The following is a 22904-nucleotide window of genomic DNA, read 5'->3' as shown; positions in this document are numbered from 1 at the left end:
CCATCAGGGCAGAGAAGGGAGGACCGAAGGTGACTGAAGCAGTTGGTCACATTCCATGCATGGTCAGGAAGGAGAAAACAATGGATGTTTGTAGCCAGCTCACTTTATCCTTTGCAGCGGTTCGTAACCTGTGGGTTGCAACCACTTTGCCAAAGCTCTGTCTCCAAAAAAAATTTTACACTGCAACTCATAACAGTAGTAGAATTATAGTTATGAAGTAGCAACGAAACTAGTTTTATGGTTGGAGGGGTTACCACAACATGAGGAACTGTATTAAGGGGTCACAGCATTAGGAAGATTCAGAACGACTGTTTTATACAGTCCAGAATCCCAAACCATGGAACTGTACAACGAGTCTTTCTATCCCTATTAACCCAAACAAGCTAATCCTCCATAGGCACCCCCAGAAGTTCATCTCCTAAGTGATTCTCAGTCTTACAAAACTGACAATTAAGGTTGACCATAAGTGCTGATCTGACCATGGAGACTCCATCAATCAATACATCAATTAAAGGTAATTAACTTTGATGATCCCATCTCCTAATGCCATCCTGTTGGGAGTAAGGACTTTATCATTTGGATTTTGTAGGATCATGAACATAAAACAATAACATAAGGGTGATGCCTAAAATTTTTTAAACTCCTTTAAAAGTAAGACTCTATAGTATCATCCCAACAGTAGGTAGCAGAACAGAACAAGGGGCTCAGAAATGTCTAGTCCACTTAGAAGCTCGTCCCAGAGACTCTGATGTTAACAGAAGGTCACCTCTAGCCTTTACTCTATTACTCTTAAAAATCAGTGAATTAAGGAGGGCAACTACCCTATAACAACTTTATTCATCTCAAAAACTCGACCATATTTTAGAAATCCATGAAATAATTTAATCTATATATATACACAGGTTTTTAAAAGATATTGTATCTGAATTCTCTTCATTTACAGCTTACTATAAGAGGCCACCTCACAGATGCCAATGTAACCCTTCATTTAGATGACAGTCCAGGCACCATGAAAAGTCACTTGCTTATTGAATTGCCTCCTTTGAAGATCACACAGACTAGTCCCTGGCCAACAGAAGACTGTGGTGTTGAAACGACTACAGAAAAATGGTTGTCCTGCACTGTACAGACCTCTCTCGCCTAGTGTTCTCCAGGACTTGCAGCAAGGACAATATATGCAGTAAACACTGAACCCCTATTCAGATATAGCCAATGGACAGGACATTCTCCATAGTTGTGTGGAGAGTGGGGACTGACTCTGACATGAATTCCAGTGCCCCATATTTGACCACTTCCCCTTGGTGGGGAGGCCTGGTAGCACTCAGAGGAAGGATAAGTAGGCTACCAGGATGAGACCTGATAGGCTGGGATCATATGGAGGGGGAGGAGATCTGCTTCTGTCACAGACCTAGGGGAGGGGAATAGGGTGAAAGAGGGACGGAGGGAGGAGCAGGAGGAGACAAGTGAGGGGATAACAATTTAGATGTAATCTGAATAAATTAATTAAATTTAAAAATTTTTAAATGTTAAAAAAAACAAAAAATGAAATCTGCTGGGGGAAAAAAAGAAAAATGGTTGTCACATTTCATTACTGTAATAGGTACCCATTAAAGAACTTCCTCCTATCAAATCTTAACTATGTGCACTTAAAAACATTTCCCCTCCTACTTTACTTGCGATATTTAACCATAGCAAATGGCAGTTTGTGTCACAAAATTAGAAGGTCAGAATGCCTTGATTCTTGATGAAATTGTCTGACTTAAAATTTGTAGGAATCCAAGTCTTGTGAACTTGCTTACGATGCCTTCTGAAAGCTATCGCTGTGAAAGCTGTATTACCAGTTTAACCACTATGATGTAACCAGAGCATGAGGCCATTCTCTGAGTTTTAAAATCTTCATCTTTCTCTTGCATTCGGCGACTGTATAAAGTTTGGGATGCTTTCTCATCCTTGCCTTAAAACCTTATGAATATCAGATTTCTGATTCTATATGCTAATTTTGTGTTCTCAGCACTAGGCCTACTCGTGAATGATTTTGATTAAATCTCAACAGAAACAGACTCTCACATAGACCTGGCATCTTAGACATTTTCCATGTGGGGAGCTGATTCATAGAAGCAAGGCAAGAAATCCATTCTTTAGTGTTTATGAAATAGAAAAGACCATAAAGACAGATTCTTAGATTCAGATACAGCTGCCTTCAAATCCTGATGCGGTTTAATCATGGTTGACCTTGAACAATTCTGTAAGCCTTCTGAATCTGTTTATTAACTATATACAAACTGTGGAATGACACCACTTTGTGTGCACACATGCTGCAAGGCTCAATTAAACAGCGTTTGCAAACATATGGCTTAGCATTGGCCTGACATATACTGACTCCATGCTACAACACTGGTTTCTTTTCCTCCAGCCTAAGGACTATAGGGTTAGGTGAATAATTACATGCAACACAAAAACATGATCATTTGTGGTAAGTAATTAATTTAAAATTTTATGCATAAAGGGAAAGGTTAGGCAATCAGAGTAATATCAATATTCTATAAAATCCAGTGAAAAAGAATACATAAGCAATTGACCTAAAAAGATGACCGGGGACCCATCTGTCCTCATAGGTTAACTATCTAGTCACCAAGAAGAATGTTGGAGGAGGCTGTAATGGCCCACCTTATACCAGCACATCCCACTTCCTCTAATAAAATGGCAATTCTATATAACTCAGTCTTAGATGTGTGTTTTCTATTTGTCTTAGTGTTGTGGATGGTTCTATTACCTATATTTTTTATGGGTTTACACTGTGTCCATTAAAGTCAATATTTTAAAATTCCTTTTAAAATCATTCATACCTTTATAAATGTAGAAACTAACTGGAGTTGTTGGTATGAGTGCAAGCCAACAATATCCATTGGAAGGCCCAAATACCCTGCTAGTGGACTAGACTGAAAGACCAAAGACCAGAGGCCTTCTCTCATGCATTCACGTGAAAGATTCTGAAAATTCAAAGAGAACCAACTGCATACATCTAATCTCTCCAGTGTATCACCTCTCCCAGCCCTAGCCTTTGACTAAAATAATTCAACCCAAAGCAAAATCTTTCTTAAAGGCAGACCAAAACTAGACCTGTGTAGTTGGTTCTGTCACCTGAAGGAATCAAACAAAAAAGTCACAACTTTGGTAACAAAAGAGCAACTAAACCAGTATTTTCTGAAGACTGGATCACCTAAAGGCAGCAGAACAGGTTGAGAGGTCCACCCTCAAAACACATATCTACTTGCAACCTCTGAAGTAGGCTTTTGAAACGAGGTCTCTGTCAGAAACTGAGTGATCTCAACAATGATTAGAATGCTTGTAAGAAATGAACCAAGAGGACACAAATGTAAAGAAGTCCAAGTAGAGATGAAGGCCAGATAAGCTGTCAAAAGCCAAGAATTGCCAACAGCCCTTGAAAAGTATCTGAGGGATGGAACACTTAGTTCTGAGATTCCACAGGCATCAATCCCGTGACTCCTTGGTTTCATCTGTGAATCAGTGCCATGCTGATATCTAAGGCCGCTTGGCTTGTGGTACTTTGTTACAGCAGCCCTAGGAAACCAACTTAGAGAGGTACCACCTGGTGGAGCATGGTCTTTGAAACCATGGAGCCTTGGTTTTCACAAATGGCTTGAGTGATGATAGTACATAGGTTCTTTCTTTTCTGTGGACTATCTTCTGATGCAGCACATCACATAATACATTCTATCAAAATGACCAATATCAGCAGGATATGGAGAAAAGTCAGTGATGTATAGAAAACAGTCAATTAACATTGTCAAGCAACAAAACTGCCACACATTTAGAGACCTTGATGGATGGTTGGGATTCTAGAATTGGGCCACACCTTATGGTCAAAAACTCTGAATAAGGCAAGCAGAGGAAGTTGACTTTATAGGTAGAAAGGGGTAGAAGAAAGAAGAAACAGAGCAAGTAAGGGGTCATTTCAATGCAAGCTTTCTTGTGAAGATTAAATCAGAAGGGAATTCCGTATCACATAGGATGAAATTGTTTGAATTGTGGATTAGGTCATGACATCATTTCTCTTGACGTCATTCAGGGAGTCATCATGGGTGACTCTGTATTAGTTTGGTCTGTTGAGCCTGATATAGAGACAGTAGTCCTTTGCAGAATTTACTTAATGATATTCATTATTAGTAACAGACTAGAGTTCTACATTCTTATATATTTGAAAGCATATCATTTTCCTCCTCCTTAATAGGAAGATTCTGACGATAGGTAGAAATTATTTTTGAAATATTTAAAAATAAGGTTAAATATACATAATAAATCCATGCTTCCATTATTGCTGTTCTCTCATGTCTATTTAAGGTTCAGTGGCTAGAGAAAATTATAGTCTTTATAGAGAAACTCATGTGTGTGTGTGCGTGTGCGCGTGTGTGCGTGTGTTTATGTGTGTGGCAGCCATAACCAAATGCTGACTCACATATGCATTTCAGTGCTGCTATAATTACCTTTCACAAATAAACAATAAAACTGACAGAGGCTGCTTGAGTAGTAAAGCTGAAGTCTGGTTAATGTTGGTACTTTAGAGAAAACAAAATCAGACAATGCATAATTGATTCCAGTATAGCCGTGTGGAATGGTGACAAATAAAACACTAGACAGATGATGGACTCTGCCCCTCTGAAGTTTTCTACTGTGACAGGTTGAACTTTCACCTACCCATCTCACAGGAGACAAGTCACCACATCCTCTGAGCATCCAAGTCCCCATGGGAGACACAGGAGACTAAGTGCATAATCTACTGGAGTTCTATGGAGCTCAAACAGCAGTTATACACAAAACAGGCATGAAACATAGATATAGGTACTTCTATTTCTGCCTCAAAATGGAATATCTAAATACTCAGACACATTGTAAAACCCCCTATATATGCACAGACATGAAAGAGTTATTTATTTCTGTCATCTGTTACGTTAACTCCTGTTTTTTATATGGATTTTCAAGGAATGGCAAGGGTTCAGTAACTTTTTACTGTTCACAGCCCAGAAATGTTTTATCCTAATTTACTTTGACTTTAAATATCTTAACAAAGAAGATTTGGTCAGATTCTATGGCTTGCTTCCAATATGTCACATCCAGCATCAGAGACATTAGAAATAACTTGACAGGCTGCACAGATGACTCAGCAGTCAAGAATGTTTCCTTCTTGCTCTTCCAGAGGACCTGAGTCTGGTCTCCTGCACCCACATTGTTAGCTCACAACCACCTTAGCTCCAGCTCCAGAGAATCCAACGTCCTCCTCTGGTGTCTAGAGAACATCTGCACCCATATACACACACAGATGCACAATCACACTCACACATGCACACATGTACATACGAACGCACTCACAAATGCACACATACATACACAGAGGATAGATAGATGTTAAGAGATAATGATGATGATGATATAGACAGATGGTAGATAGATGGATAGATTAGATAGATAGATAGATAGGTGATATATAGATAGATCGTAGATAGATGATAGATAAATAGATAGTAGACCAATGTTATATAGATGATATGTTGACAGATAATTTTTAATAAAAGTATTTGAAAACATTCCTTCACAAAGAAGTAAATTATTCGATTAAAAAAAATTTGTTTTTCACCCTCAGTGTGAAATTATTCTTGTAGCTATCTTCCTTCTGTGGGTGACTTGAGTCCTAAGCCTATGTAACCTAGGGACTTTGCCTTGCATTCTAAAGATCTCTTCTAAATCAGTTATTTTTATCTTTTTAAGAAGTCTAGTTTTTTTAACTTTTATTTTTTTTATTAATTCATTCATATTACATCCCAATAGTTATTCCATCCCTTGTATCCTCCCATTTTTCCCTCCTTCTCGCTTTCCTCCTACTCCCCTCCCCTATGTCTGTGACTGAAGAAGTCTAGTTTTAAACCACACAATCTTTTCCATATCTGTATGTAAGAAAATCTAGAACTTTAGTAATAAAAAAATGACATGTTATAATTTTGACTTCAAAGCAATACTTCCTATCTATATTTTAAACATCAGTCTTAGCTGGGCACGGTGTTACATGCCTGTACTCAGAAGGAACACTATGAATTTGAGGCTAGCTTGTAATACAGTAAGACTCTGTCTAAAAAAAAATGTGTAAATAAATAAATACTAATCACTCCTGACAGTGAACTTGATGGCTTTCTAGTCCCATCCACAGTCATCCCAGACCTCCATGTCATTTCAACTGACCAGACTAAACATGGAGTCTATCCTAAACCAATAAAGCTGACATTATGAGCAACAGATTCCTCTACCCTCAGTCAGCTACATGTGACATTGTAGGAGAGGTGGATCACCATCCCTCCAATCACAGAAGACATTGGAGTCTGCTGAAAAGCCAGCCTTCTGGAGAGAGAGATCCCGCGCACCACGCCACCTTCCCCTCTCATGCTAGCCATGTCCGCAGATGCAGAGCTTCCTGGCCACAGGTGTTGCCATGAATCTCTTGATGTTCGCCATCACTCACATGAAATAAGGCAACTACAGGACATCAAGAACCTCAGAAATGAGCCTTAGGGGGGAAACCCTGTTCCAGCAATGGTCCTCGGACTCCCTTCCCAAAAGCAACTGCTTTGTGAAACGTGAATATACAGTCTCTGAAATAGGAAGTCAACAATAAAAACGCTAAAAATGAAGTCATGTCAGAAGACATTAGGCAGCATACTGAGTTGAACCTTGGCTCAGGTAATCTGCTAAATCCTAGAGATCCTGAGTGAGCTTTCCCTTTAATGACCTCGTGGTATTCAGAGGGCAGAAGACCACCTACAGTCTTCAATGGGTATGGAAAATCTGGAGATTGACAGACAGCCTTTCCAGAATTTGTCAGGTAAAATTATTTCCCGAAGTTTCAATTGAAAAACGAACTAGAAATAATTTGCGTCATCCCCAGTAGACCAAAAAGAAAACTGTCTGATTTGAAACTCAGTGCTAGAGGTGGTAAACATTGCTTTTGAGAATTCCTGAATGTGAAACTGCTCTTGCATTAATCTGCTATCTGGATTAACAATACAGATAACATGGGAAATTTCAAGCCAAGAAAAAAATTTAAGTGGTATAGACATCGCACTGGAAATGACCTCAGCGATACAGCATAGGCCAAACATACAGGGTGCCTGGCTTTCCACGGTGTGTGTGTGTGTGTGTGTGTGTGTGAGAGAGAGAGAGGGGGGGGGGGGGAGGGAGGGAGGAGAGAGAGAGAGAGAGACAGACAGACAGACAGACAGACAGGCAGGCAGGCAGACAGACAGACAGACAGACAGACAGAGAGACAGACAGAGACACAGAGACAAAGACAGAGACAGACAGACAGACAGAGAAACAAACAGAGAGAGAGGCAAAGACAGAGAAAGGCAGAGATAGGCAGAGACAGAGACAGATTCAAAGAGAAAAATAGAGAGACAGAGAGACAGGGACTAGAGACACAAAGAGATTATGAACGAGGCCAGATGTTACCCTACGGCATTTGAGCAAAACCAAAACACAAGCACCTTCCAGAGGAACCCACCTTCATTCTCAGGGTTCAAAGAACTCTCTCAGATAAAAATCCAAGCTCATAGTTAAAAAAAGAAAAAGAAAGAGGAAATACACTAGCTTGAGCGAATCTGAGAAACAATGGCTGATGTAAACAGGAAATGACTTAAGAAAACAAACAAATGCTCCAGTTAAGACAAAAGTTTCAAAATTAATCCAGCCATGTGTTCCTTGTAAGAAACAACACGGGGCGGGGGGTGAGGATGGCGGGGACGTCAGTAAAGTTCAGACACTTGGCACCCACATGAAAAAGCCAGAATGACAGCACATGCCTATAATCCCAGTGCTGGGGAGAGACAGGCAGAGGTCAGCCAGTTTAACCAAACTGGTAAACACCAGTGTCAGTGCGAGACCTTAGCTCAGAAACCAAGGACAGAGCTATAGAAGACACCTGCTGGATGCATCTGACCTCCACATGTATGTGCATGCCTGTATTAACTCACACCTATACATATACACATGCATACACACATAAACATAAACTTATACATACATATTCACACACACACAAGACAATACCTCTAAAATACCCGTCCATTAGTTACGTCAGCTCTATCTTACTGCTTTGTTCTTATAGACAATCATCATCATATGTGGATTATCATAACATCTAGGTTTTCTGTTTAACATTTCTACTCCCGTAATCCACCTAGCACACTACTGTCACTGTTCACACATCAGTTTTATCATATCACATCCCCAATCCAAACCTTCACCTTACAGGTCAACTCAAGCAATGACCAGGCTTACGCCACACTGTCATGCGCTATGTTCTTTCATCAACTACTTGCTCAGCGACACAGCCAACATTCCCTTACTGACTCTGCCCCTGTCAGATGGGATCCTCTTCTGCTGTCATTCATTGGGAAGAACACAAGAGGAAAACACAACTCATGAGATGAAATCACAGACTTTTATCCCCTCTGTTTAAGTGTATTTGGGGCACTTGGTTGCTCTTCCTCTGTCCCAAAATGAAAAATCAGAAACCTTCAATGACCACAACAGTCACTATCAACCAGTTATTAATAAACCTTTCTGCTACTCAAAGTCACCATCTTAACTTAATAAAGCATAAAGGACATCAGAACTCTAACCTAACCATGAAGCTTAGGTAGGAAGCACACCCCGTGTTAAAAGTGATTGGCTTCTTCTCTTTTTCATTTTTTAGCACTCTCCCTCCTCCCTTGCCACCCTCACTGGAGTTCCTGAATCATCCATGGTTGAAGCAAGGAAAGAGGAGGAAGAGAGTGGACAGGAAGCTCATGCATGACAGGCCGTGCCATAATGACCTAGCATAAAGACTTCTTAGACTGAGAAGTTGTTTCAAGCTCATTTTCTTCTCCCAGGTACTGTGTCAGTCTGCTTTCCATGTCATAACAAAGACCCAAGAGAACCAACCTAAAAGGGCTTAGATTATGGTTTCGCTCAATATGGGCCATAGGTAGGCTCCTGATTACATCTTGTATGATGTTTCCTGTAACAACGACAGCAGTAGAGTGTGGGCAACAGAACATTAAAAGGTTCCATACAGCTCGTTGTCCCTTGACCCTGTTGCTGTTGGCCTGAGGGGGAGACAGCCTTCTAAGACGATGACAGCAAATGACAGAGGAGGAATATGGGATGCAGTCCCAAGTCCCTTCAAAGGAGCCCATGAAGAACCTTGCATCTCCCCTTAGGCCTTGTCTCCGAGATGATGTGTTCCCTCATCTCCTGATTACACCCAGGCTGTGGACCATGCTATAGTCGAATGAGCCTTGGAAAGATGATCAACATACCAACTAAAGAAGGTACCATTTTTGGCTACTTTGGGGTGGCTTTATAATGTCTAATCTGAAGCTGCCTCGGTGGCATCTTCACTCAGGTTGTCTGTTAGTCCTTCTTGGTCTAGGGAAGAACTGGAGGCGTGCCCCGTGGCTCTGAAAAGACAGAACCTAAAACCAACACCATGGTCCTCTCTCAGCACCGACTGCATCCAGGGGAAGGATTAGGCTCTGCTCAGCCTCACAAGCTTTGGGAATGTGGTTTGTCTCCACTTCAGAAACCGTTCCTTTATTCTGCGGCCAGTCATTTGTCTTTTCCCCTTCAGATTTCTCAGATGACTGCCAGACACACAAGTCTTCTGTGAGCCTTGCGGTTAACTCAGAGAACATGTACCAGGCTCTCCTAATCATCAATAAGGTGTGGCTACCTCACCTCAGAAAACCCTGGAAATCAACAGCAGCTCCCTTGGAACTATCAGTCTTTACTGTCTTATGTGCCACTTCTGTGCCTTTAACAAAATGGGGCTCCTTCATGAATCCACATGAAGATTGCAATTCCTGCAGAACGCAGGGTCTGCTGTTTATTCTTCAGCTCAATCTTACATTTTAGTTTCTTGTTACAGACACCTGAGACTGTCCTCCTTCAGAGCTGCTTCTCTGGAGTCGTCAGGTTTCCTCCTGATGCCGTACCAATTGGAGCTGTCCTGAAAAGTGACATCACCCATGCTCCCTCTGTCCCATTACATTGGGTATCTATTACAGGTTTTTTTTTTTTTCAGAGTAGTGTGTCTAGTACATGAAGATTTTCCTGAGTTATTCTTTCCTGTGGAAGATGCATACAGTCCCTTTCATCAGACAGAGTGAGTGGGAATGCAACTCGGTGGCCGGGCACATGTTCAGTACGTGTAAGGCCCTGGCTTCAACCCCAGGACCCCGCCACACACAAAAAGAAGTGAGGTAATAAAAAGCAAAGGATGGCCCTTCAGCTGAAGAGTGTGTCCCCGAAGCCTTTCTATCTCCCTGTAAAGGGGAACCCACCAGGAGGAGGAAGACCCATGCTACCAGCTGGGGGATCGAAAGCCGTGGGGCCTGGTTCTGTGCTGTGTGTGTGTGTGTGTGTGTGTGTGTGTGTGTGTGTGTGTGTGTGTGTTTATTCACTCACTCAGTAGGAGCTTGCTGAGAACTTTTTGTTTGTCTTTTAATGTGCTGATTCATAGGAGAGCCAGCTGAGGGGTTCGGGAAAAGCAGTAAGAAGGGAACAACAGATAGGCATACACACTTGGATTTGGGATTTAGGAAGTTCTGTTGAATGAACACTCATCACTTGAAAGGGAAGAGAATCAACAAAGCTGTGAATCTGTAGACCAAACGTTTCAAACATGCCCTTTCTCAAGAATCCCGAATACAAAAAAAATATATGACCTAGAAATCTAGGAAAGTCAGACTATTTGAATTCAGCCTTCTTTCTAGTCAGCTTTACTGACTAGAAAGTGTGTTTGTGTGTGTGTTGGGGTGGGGGGGTGTCATGTTTGCTTGTGGGAGTGTGTGTGCTTTAGTGTACACACGTACCTGTCCCCGTGTATGTGGAGGCATGAGCTCAAGGCTGAGTGTCTTCAACAATTTCTTCTCCATGGTTTGTTTTGTTTTGTTTTGTTTTGTTATTTTGTTTTGGAGATAGAGTGTTTTGTTGAATCTGGAGCTCATCTGGCTAAACTGGCTGGCTACTAAGTCCTGGAAATCCTCTCGCCTCCACCTTCCCAGTGCTGGGACTGCAGGTGCACACCACAACGCCCAGTCCAGTTTTTGCACAGGTCCTGAAGATCCAATTTCCTTCCTTCGCTCAGTAAGGCAGTGCATTTGCAGAGATTGTTCCATTTCTGTGACTTTATGATCTCGTACTGAAAGCACTCATGAGAAAATTCCCAAACATGCCTTTGTTTCCTTTGAAGGCAACCTTTACTCATTAGGTGCTCGTGATTAATTTCAGATTCTGTCCTGCATGTACGAGAAAAATTATTTCTCTGGCATGAGCAGGCTCACATCCTTTATAAAACGAGGTATGGTATTAATTTATTAACTACACAGCAGAACATCAAATGTTAAGCACAGGAGAGTGGCAATCATGAAGAATTATGAGAACCATTGCGTGGTAAGAAATCTGAGCATAAAACTAACATTAGGAAAGAATCTGCTCTGGGAACAAAGAAAAACAGCCGGCGCTACACTACTTGTCATGTAGGCTGAAGTCCTCATAGCCCCCACAAACGAATGACTGCCATAACACTGGGGCGCTGCTGCCCTGGGCTGGCAGCCGGCTACCCATTTGATTATTTATTTTTCTGTAGTATGAAGCTTGAACTTTGATATACAAGTAAACGTAGGCTCGGCAGAATATAACTATTCCTCTAAGTGCTGTTTAGAGGAATGTCTGCCTGTGCTCATCACTGATGTATTCCACACCTTAATTGGTGTCCAGTATGTAGTACATATTCAGCAGTGTGGATGTGTTACACAGATGGCCTTGCTTCCATTTTCTGCCTTAAATAAATGAGTCTCTCTCTCTCTCTCTCTCTCTCTCTCTCTCTCTCTCTCTCTCTCTCTCTCTCTCTCTCTCTCTGTGTGTGTGTGTGTGTGTAGGTCAGAGGTCTACATTAGATGTTTCCCTCTGTTGCTCTCCACTTTATTTTTTTTTATTTATTTTACTTTTTATCTTATGTGCATTGGGGTGAGGGTGTCAGGTCACCTGGAACTGGAATTAGACAGTTGCAAGCTGCCATGTAGGTGCTGGGAATTGAACCTGGGTCCTTTGGAAGAGTAGACAGCGCTCTTAACCACTGAGCCATCTCTCCAGCCCCTCCCACCTTATTTTTTTCAGACAGTGCCTCTCACTGAACGGGCAACCATAAAGCTCCCAGGAGCCCCCTCTTTGTACACATAGCCCTAGATAAGATTGTGGACACTATTTGGCAATTAAATTGCTCTTAGGTGAAAAATAATGAAATAAATAAGACAAAAATCAAAGTTCATCACAGGAGGAAAAGAGAGCATTATGTTTTTGAAACCCACTCTCTGATCTCCACATGTGGGGATGGACACACACACACACACACACACACACACACACACACACACACACACTGTAAAGACATATTTAAGAGGAATGAAACATATCTACATGTAACTTGTAAGTAGAATAAAAATACACGAGAGGAGAGCTATTAATAAATCTATTTCTTGTGTTTCTTCCACTTGAAACTCAAAACAGAGTGCTCTGTTTCTTGCCCACATCAAAGCAAGCCAGTGGACTGAGAATGAGAGCAACGAAGGCTCCAGTCAGTATCTCTCTCCTCGTGCCTGAATGAAGTCTACAAAAATGTTCTTTGAATGAGCAACAAACATAGGAAACTAGAAACAGAACAGGAAGATAAACCCACAAGAGGAGACGACCACGACACTGTCACATCCACTTCCAGCTTCCTTCAAAATATTTCTTTTCCCAGAAAAGCACAGTAAGTGTACAAGGCACGTTATCCTGGTTGTAACACAAACAGGTCCATGAGTGATCCTTTCTTTTAGAAAACATGAACCTCTAACAAAAATTATATAAGCTTTCGGATAGCATGCCTGGTACAAAAAAAAAAAAAATCAGCCAAATAAGGGAAGAACAAGACTGAAAGCAAGAGAGCAACTGTCCTGCAGTGATGGGTGAGTGTTTTGAGAACCGGTGATCATATAAGTGGACTTATAGAATCTCATCATTTCTACACTGTATGACTACACTATCTGCCCAGCTATGTAAGAAGCCAGGGCCCCACAGAGAGAGTAATAATCAAGAGATGGGATTAGAAAATCCCCGTTGCAAACAGAAGGGTCTCCCCCTAAAGCCAGAGATGACAGGAGGACAGAAAACCAGAAGTGCCCACACAGGTTGAGAGAAGTTGAGAGTCCTTAAAAAGAATTAGGAGGAAGGGTCAGGGTTCCTGGACACGCTGTGTCACAGGGAGGATTTTAAACCAAGTTCTGTTCCTTAGTATCAATGGAATTCCCATGCAAATTCTTGGGAGGTGGCAGTAAGAATTCAAGTCGCTTTCTAGTGATTTCTGTTGTCATTGACTCGGTTATATTTCACAACTATTTACTGACAGAGATAGTGTCTCAGGACTTTTTTTTTTTTATTACTACTGGTTTTGGTAGAGACGAGCTTTACAGTGAAAGGAAAGTTACTAAAACACAATGACTCCATATCAGGACGGCCATATTTCAATACTATGCCTTCTCTTCTTTGACAGCATCTGTTTATAGAGCATGTGATATGGCTGTTGCAGGAAAAAAAAAAAGAGAGTCACAAAGTTAGAAATAGCAATCTCACCTCTAGGTCTCTCTCCAATAAAAATAGAAATCAGTGTGCCAAAGAGACACTTGCCCTGTTCCTTGCATAATGACCAGGGTATGAAATGGACCAAAGTGCCCATCACTGTGTGCATGAGGAAAATGTCATATATGAACACAGAGGCTAGTTAGTCTTCCAAGGGCTATTCTATTACCTCTGTATGTCCTCGATATCCTGGAAGGCATAATGCTAAGTGAAAAAAGCCATACATAAAAAGACAAACACCAATCTCACTTTTACGTGTGACTGTTAATTTAATGGTATGACCTAATTAACGTGTATTGTTCGGCTTATAATTATGGCGGTGGTAATATCTAACCTGCTATCATTGTCAAAAATACACAGACACCTGTTGTATTTTAGAATAAGCCTTGTTTTACCTGAGGTTGGGCAGATACTAACCCTCTAAACTTCCTTCCAATATCTCTCATTTGCTGTCCAGTGCCATCTGTTTTAACAATTTCTGTATGGTCTACCTCTTCGCCATAATGCCAAAACATTTGGTAAGGTTGTTCTTCTGGGCCTTGTTTTCATGTGGAACTCCAGAATTCCTCTTCTAGACCCACAGGGCCCTTTTCTATCCCATGGCGGATCTCCTCCTTCTTCCTCCTCCAGTCTCATCTGCTTCTCTCTCCCAAGATCCTCTCTGTCCCAGAAGCCTGGGAACCATCACTAAGTCTGCCTTCCTCCAGCTCTGCTCAGGTATCGGCTTTCTTTATAAGTCAAACAGGGAGGCAAGGCATTATTTGGTGTATGTGACAGTCTGAAGCAAGAATCTTGGGGAGAGGGCGCAAGCAATCAACAAAACAAACCACCAGACCATACTCAAAAATGGAAGTCAATAGAAAAAGTCAAAATTACAGCAGCTGAGAACAGAATGGAAGGTGCCTGGGACTAAGACCGAGGAAAACAGGAGGAACTAGTCAAAGGGTATTTCGTTTTGATCAAACAGGGTGAAATTTCTGAATATCTGTTGTACAAGATAGTGGCTACAATTAATAATAATGTGTAGACTTAGCTACTTTAAAGTAGATCTTAGTTATGCTGACTACAAAAAGACTAAAAATATTTGAGGTGACAGGAGTAATTAGCTTGACGTCACTATTTTCATAATGGATATAGACATTGAAAACCTCCTGGTGCTCTGAAGACACACACTGGCTTCTCAGGTTCACCACATGTAGACTTCTAGAACAGCGTGGAACAGGTTGGGGGACTGCCTGTTCTCTGGATAACTTTTCCCCCACAGCCAGCAATGTACACTGTTCCATTCTCTAAAGGTTAAAACAAAACATTACCAGCCCTCCTGGATCACTCACAGTTTGTGATGAAGTGCAACCAAATTCCAAATGCCGTTTGCCTGAGAAATGTCTTCCACCCAAAAGTCCAACCCTCAAACCTGCCAACAACAGTAACCCAAGGCTGCTTCCATTACAAATTTGGTCTTTTGCTTTAAAAAAAAAAAAATCACCCTGATGTGTCCCTAGATAACTGCCCACATAAAGCACTCTCCGTGATTAGCAATGGCATTTGCTATGTACTGGGTGCCAGGAGGGGAGGCACAGGGCTGGCCATGGCCCACAGGGAAAGAAATGTCTCCTGTGAACAGAGTGCCCAACAGCTCATTCTTTGGGCTCTTCCGGGAGGAGAGGCGGGGGAGTCAGGATGATGAGTGTGCTGTCTTTTAAAAACAATCCGCCAAATGCTTTTAGATCCCGTCTCATGATTATGGCTGACCTATATATTTTTTGGCAATGGTACTGCGCTGCAGGGCCTAACGATGACAGCCAGTTAAGGTCCCCAGTTAAGATGAGTTTTGAAAAAGCCTAGATAAGCAGACTAATTTCCTACAAAGTGTGTTCCTCTGATCTTCAAGATGTTGAGGAGCCTACGTCAGTGAATTGTCTTGAGCAAGGAAAGCTTTGCCTTGTAAAGACCGCAGGGTCAACAACTCATGCCCAGATGTCGCTTCACAAGCCAGAGGGGGCACACCTTGCAGGCAGGAAGAATGGATATGTAGTAGGGCTGAGTGGAAGGGCAAACTAAGTCCACTGCATTTCCTGTGCAGACGACGACAGGCCTGTCATATCTGCAGTCATCACAAGTAAGACAGTGTCTAGAGAGCTACCTCACTGGCTTGACAGACTGTCCCTAGAAGGACATACACACAACACACTATTAAAGTAAAATCACACTCTGACCATTTCTCAGATCTGGTAAAGAAATGGAAAAAGAACCAAAAATTCCGGCTTGGCTTGAAGCCTCGCTTTGAAACCAGAATATCTATAATAATCTCCAATGTTACTTGAAATCTTATGTCTTCTATTCAAATATTCCAAACATTATTTAACAGATATAGGAAAGAGAACATAATGCCTCCTGTATTTATTTCTAGAAAATTTAGACCACTGGGTTCTTTGAAGAACAAACAGTTACTGTGTTTGGGAAACAAAATGGGCTTTAGCTATTATTTCAGAAGCAAAGAAAGTAAGAGCAACAGGTCTTGGGAAACACCAGGGCTGATACAGAATGGCATATACTGAGCCCTGTTCCAACACCAGCCTCTCAGACACTGAGGGGAGGGTAAGTCACCCACAGATAGCATGCCCATACACACAGAGGGAGATAAACTCTTGCAAAATAGGCACAGGTGGCGGTTTCTGCATATTTACAGTGTTCCATCTAATGCCAACCTTCCAGCGTGAAATAATTGCCTCTACTATGAAACTGGGGTCTCTAAAGATTCAGAGATCTTGGCTAGCAGAGGTGAGACTCATGTCGTCTTGGGTAACAAAGCACCAAGCCATTTCAGCACACAGTGGTGCCCTCTGGATGGTTGAACCCCGCCCCCATGCCTACTGTTGGCCACACATCACTCTTTCTAATTTTGGCTGTTAGGTAGTTAAGAAGAAGTTTCCTAACCATGTAAAGCCGTCCCTGGATCACATACCTGTAACGGGGTCAATGCTGAAAAGTGAAGACTGGTCTCCTGGGATGAGCTCGTAAGTCACTGTTCCATATGTTCCAGAATCCCTGTCACTAGCGAGAACGTTGACGATCTCCGTGCCTGGCGGGGTCTGCCCACTGATGCTTGTCACGTAGGTCGATGGGTTGAAGGCAGGGTGGTTGTCATTCACATCCTCCACCTCCACGCGGACGAAAGCTTGGGCACTAAGCCCGCCCTGTGAGATGAACAAGCAGTGATGACACCTGGGCTTCTGAGGACACTAGAATCCAGTATAATGAGCCAACATTCCCAAACAGACGTGGGAACGACAAAGTGTGGTGTTGTATGGTGTAGTGTGTGGGTTGTGTATTTGTGATACTGAGATAAAATAAGTAATAATGACCCTAAAACAGACTTCTGAAGCAATAGAACACACACACACACATGCACACAGGCACATGCACATGCACACGCACACGCACACGCACACGCACACGCACGCACGCACACACACACACACACACACACACACATTTGCTCCTGAGTGATGAATTCCTATCCATTATAGTAAGAAAATCTTGTTAGGAAATGATTTGAGGAAGGAAGCTACTGAGGGGAGTTAGACTTGTGTTATCTAGAAGAGCAGTGCTTTAGAAGCAGGTGAAGAACTAAGTATAAAGACTCCGCAGCAGGAGGGTAGTGTAGTGTCTTGAGCTGGTTGTTCAGGGACAAAAGGAAGGTGTGGGCCTGGTAGCAGAGAATAAAGTTGGCTACAGAGTTTGGTCACAGGACAACCAGGCCTCTTCACCATCACAGAGTTCTGAGCACACAGATGGCTTGGTTTAACTTTAGTCTTAACTGTGGCTGTGGCTGAGACCCTCAGAACAGACAACAAGTTTTGAGGGAAGAAGTAAGGAGCATCTGGGGGCCTTCAGGTCACCAGGTTTGGAATAGACAGTGGACTTGGTGAAGAAAGGAACATCAAAGGAATTCATCCTTCAACGATGGGGTCTTATTGCCAAGTTCCGGAGGGTGATGGGAGGATTGGAAATAGCCTGTAATGTTTGGGGCCCTGTGGTTCCTGGCTAGCCAATAGCTCCAAAAGAGGTAATCATTCCTGCTACTAGAATTTTTATTTGTTTGAGTATGCTTTTCTTGAGTATAGAACACAGAGAAATTAAACACACACACACACACACACACACACACACACACAGAGAGAGAGAGAGAGAGAGAGAGAGAGAGAGAGAGAGAGAGAGAGAGTTGATCAGGCTGTAGGAAATCAGAGACTTCAGAATGCTCTACTCCAAAGGCATCTACATCACAACCCTCTCCTCCCAAGGTTCAGAGATCACTGTAGAAGAGTCGGCAGAAAGGTTATTTTAAGAGCCAGAGACAGTGAGTGACTACAACAAAATGGCATTTTACAGATGCAACCCAGCAGTTGCTCATGTGAACGAACTCACAGAGGCTGTGATGGTGTACACTCTACTCTGTAAGCTCCAGTAAGGTAAAATCCAGCACAGAGAGGGAGGTGGCCATGAAGCCCCACCCCTAGCTAAGGAGCCACTAGTCACTGATAGCTGCTGGGAGAAGGGAAGCCAGCCTTCCTGAAGGTGCAGGGCCTGGGAGGTTGACCACACTCCTGTGGAAGGCTACTTACCCAAGAGAACGTGGGCAGAACAAACTGTACTTAATGGTTTGGGGATGTTGGGTATTTTGTTTTTTGTTTTTGTTTGTCTGTTTGTTGACACAAAGTTGTGTAGATAGAGAAAGGAGAGAAGAGGGTGTGTCTGGAAAGAGTAACTAGGTTTAAAATATATTATACAAAACTTTCAAAGAACTAATAAAATTGGCGAAGCAGTTTATCCTTCCTCCTGAGGCCACAAGGTTTGGGAATTTCATCATTTCCTGGTTCTAAAAAGGTTATACAGTACAAAGGCAGTAGGAAGTGCATCTCAGACTGTTTATTTCATGTTGGCTCCATCTAAAACCAAAGAGGAGGGAGCAAAGGAAATCAAAGGAAATCATCCTCTCCTTGGTTTGCCCTGTTCTGAAGGAAAACATCTGCTCTTGCTTCCTGACACCATTTTCCATTTCTAGCTGGCACAGTTTGAGATTGTTAGTTCTGACAAAAGTCCTTGGTAAGTCACAACAGTGCAGGGTGGGGGAGATAGTTCGCTCACCATGCCCTCCCTCCCCCTGCAAGGCTCCTTTTCTTCGTTTTGCTGCCTTTCTCTCCTGTCAGGAAGGCATGAAGAAGAATGGGGAAAGGGACAGCTAAGAAGGCTTGGAATGAGAAACGGGCTATGAGGACACTCAGAACACATGCCGGGGACAGATTGAGAAAGGCATCACCCCTGATAGATTAATCATGAATTCAGAAACTGCCCCATGTACACCTTCCTTTGGGGTTTAAAAAAGGACTGAGAAATCCATGGTTAGAAATAGTATGATTTGTCCGTGTTGTGAGTTTAATGAAGTACCAGAGTCCTACCAGTTACCGTTCAGAACTGAAGACATGGCAGCTGGTTAGGACCATAAAGAGAACAGTACACATTCACCCACCTGTGTGTATGTTGCTGATTCAGAAGGCTCTCCATCACCGGGAAAGCCAGACAACCTGCGGGAGTCCAGAAGAGGGGTGGGGACAGGGGACTGCACGTTGACTGTAAACATAGAGAAAATATGCTTGGCCTCTGGCATAGGGCCGCCTGGCACTCCCAGTGCCTTCTCAGATCTCCATCCCCTGTTTCCTTCCCTAATGTATCTCCTTGAGCTTAAGCAGCTTCCTAGATTGAAGGAAGGACCAGGGAAGCAGGTAAGTAAAAGAGTGAAAAGAGAGAAGACATCAAGAAGGAAACAGCACAACCCCAGAAAAGCCTCAATGGCAAGCATCTTGATTCGCTGAGCATCCTAATAAGGAAATCCTATACAACCAAACCAAAAATCGAATGTTAGCTGGACCACAGAGGGCTTGAGCTTTCTGCCACAGAACATGGATCTCCTGGAGGCAAAATGTCTCATCTGTTTAAACTCAGTGAGCACCTGCGGAATAGCCAACTGTGAACGCTTCTGGTGTGTTCTACGTGTATTGTTCCTTAGGGTGTTATAATCCATGTTTTAAGGTTTCTATAGCTCTACTGCAGTAGGGAACTGGGATGCAGAGAGGCCCAGAACCAAATTGAAGGTGTGGAAGACTGTAGATTCTTGAAGATGGATTCAACCTTCAAGCAATATCAACCTTACACAACTTTCTCTGTCTTGGGCAAAAGTTACAAGGATGGAAGCTGTGGGGCTGCACTCACTCTTTCTGAATCACAGAACTCTCTTTGTAAGGAGCATGCTGGGACACCAGCACCCCACAGGACAGAGCAGGGGAAAGCTAATTTAAGCACAGTTATTTCACTTGCCAAGGCTCTGTAACAGCCTGTAGTCCATCCAGCTCATGGAAACATCTCATAACGCCAGCCAGGAGAGACCCCTGAGCAGAACCACTCGGGAGAGTACCTCCAGAGTCCTGCACTCAGAAGCTATACTGCCTTAAGCTTCAAGGTTGAGGGACAATTGCTTACACAGCAGCATGTACCTCATACATCCCCTAAATCTGTGCATTAGTACTTCTCAATTTTATCTCAGACTTCCATAAATAAATCATGGATCACTTTGATTAATTTTGATCATTTCGTTTTTAAAGTTATGGTAAGAAATGCCTAAGCAGTCTGCCCGAATGCCAATCCCTTCAGGTTATGCTGGGGAAAGTGCAAGTGCTTTTTAAAAAGCTCTGAGCTTGAAAACATCTACTATACGGGGCTCAGAAGACTGCCTGAGGCAATCATCACATATGGAAAAATTTCTTCCATTATTTCTGCTTTGGCAATTGTCTACTTTCTGTTATCTTTAGTCTTACATCCTGTAACTCCTAAATAGTAGGATATTAATGTCTGTCCTTCACAACTCCTAGCTCTAGTGAGCTGTGGTTTGCATTTAAGTGAGCTAAGACAGACCCCTGCAGTCTAGATTTCATGCACAAAGGTGAAGAGAAATAGAGCCCATCTTGCTAAAGAAAGATCAGTAAGCTGAGCATCATCAAAGCTTAGCAAAAGCAGCTTTCAAGGAATATGTTCAGGTTAAGTGTGAGATTGAATAAGACAAAAATTAATAGATTGAGAAGCTGAGATATGGTACATATATAATTGCTCTGAAAAAAAATCAACTTTCTGAGAGAGGTAAGAAGGAGAAAAAGAAAAAATAAAGTTGAAAAAATGAGAAGTAGAAACAGAAATTAAAGAGAGTTTGGGTCTGAAGGTAGAGGTCATCATTAGTCCATGTTTGCTATGGGAGTCATCGAGGAGAATTTGACCAGTTCAGCTATATGGAAAGAAGGGGGAAAAGGGTAACTACAGCAGTCTACTATGCTAGGGAAGGCTGGGTGTACAAACTCTGAGGCTCAGAGAGATTCAGCTTTGATGCAAATAGTGTGATTTGCTAAGGGAGTCAGGCAAAGAGCACACACTGATAACCAGGTAAGCGAGGAGACTGGGTAGGGAAGACAGACACCATTCATCTCAAATACAACTGCTGTCATTGTGTTGTGTTGGTTTTTTGAGCAGAAAAAAAACAGCATTCTGGCAGAGCTAGAGTTTACTGGAGGGTTTCTAGGGAAAGGAATTTGCCAAGGAGTGACTTTTAATGATATGTGATACTTCAGTGATCTTACCAGCAAGGGATTCCCCGCTGCACTGGAACCACTGAGCTAAGTGACAAGGGAGATAAAATGCTTATCAGAAGGTCATGCCCTTGGAATCAGGATCTCAGAGAAAGTGATGATCCTTGCAAATGAGAAGAAAGTCAAAGTATGAGGAGGCTTGGGTTGGATGACTCTGCTGAAATCTCAAAAACCTGGTAAGGAATATTGGTTGCTGGAACTCAGATGATGAAAGTCCCTCAGGTGGTGATTTGTTTAAGGCTTAGTCCCAAGGAGGCACTGTTCAGCAATACTGTGGGTCTCTAGATTGTGGACTTGCTGGAGCTCCTTAGGTAGCCGAGGACATGTTTTTAAAGGGGAGTGTAGGATTCTGGCTTATTTCCCTTTTTTTTTCACTAACATAAGATCATGTTCCACCATGTGCCTCTGCAGCGAGTTTTTTGTTTGTTTGTTTGTTTTTAATCTTCCCCGAAGTCCGAGAAATAGGACCACTCTAACAGACTTAAACTTTTAAGCCATGAGCCAAAATAAAACTTTTCTCTTTAAAAGCTAATCATCGTTAATGTTTTGTCATAGTGATGGAAAGCTGCCCAGCAAAGCGGTGGATGTGAAAAATATGAGTGGATTCAGATGCAAACGTCTTAAGTGATTGGGGGTTTAAAAACAGCACAGTGACAAACAAGGGGTGTCAGCACTATATGCTTGAAACAGGAGCTGCAGAATTGAATTGGTTTTCAATGGAGAAAGGAGTATAAATGATTTAGATGCTGTGGTGGTTTGAATGGGCCCCCATGGGCTAATATGTCTGAATGCCTGGTCTCCATTGGATGGAACTGTTTGGGAAGGGTCAGGAGGTGTGGCCTTGTTGGAAGAGGTGTGTCACTGGGGTTGGGCTTTGAGGTTTCAAAAGCTCCTGCCATTCCCAGTTAGTTATCTGGGCTAGGCACTTGTGGATGGAGATATGAGCCATCAGCTACTGACCCAGTGCCATGCTTGTCTGCCTGCTTCTATGCTCTCTGCCAGGAGGACCATGGTCTCTCACTCTCTGGAACCATGAGCCCAAATTAAGTGCTTTCTTCTATAAATGGCCTTGGTCGTGGGGTTTTGTCACGGCGATAGAAAAGTAACTAAGACAGAAGGGCAGCCATCTTACCACCTTGACACTGCACTTCCTGGCCTTCCTGAGAAGGAAGGGACAGCATCCCCTAGGCTACAGGCTGTTTTCCATCACAGGGAGAAGATACAGGGACAACTGGAGACCAAGTGGGGTTTATGGAGAGTTTTCTGAGTGACACTAATGAGTTTGAAGAGAGAAATGATGGCTGGGATGTTGATTCAAGTTAAAGGTTGACCTGAACAGGTGTGATGAGAAGGTGGTAATGACCATGGAAAATTTCAGCTTTCAAAGATGAGAGTGAAAAAGATGAGTCAGAGGCAATCCTTGCAGTGTATGAATAAATTGCTGGAGAAACATCTTAGCCTCCCCCCCACCCAAATACCGTAGCT

General features: G+C 42.6%; 1 protein-coding gene across 1 annotated transcript in view; it reads right to left on the bottom strand.

The window, feature by feature from the left end:
- Positions 1–22904, bottom strand: part of DCHS2 (dachsous cadherin-related 2) — a 207560-nt gene that overhangs the window by 72098 nt on the left and 112558 nt on the right. Inside the window, exon 3 of the mRNA XM_084769764.1 lies at positions 16694–16925. Within this exon, the coding sequence (XP_084625890.1) occupies positions 16694–16925 (232 nt within the window). The remainder of the gene's footprint in view (positions 1–16693; positions 16926–22904) is intronic.

The sequence above is a fragment of the Acomys minous genome (genome assembly GCF_964271855.1).
Source record: "Acomys minous genome assembly, chromosome: 19".
Taxonomy (NCBI): Eukaryota; Metazoa; Chordata; class Mammalia; order Rodentia; family Muridae; genus Acomys; species Acomys minous.
The sequence above is the reverse complement of the archived record's forward strand: the minus strand, read 5'-3'. Positions and strand labels throughout refer to the sequence as shown.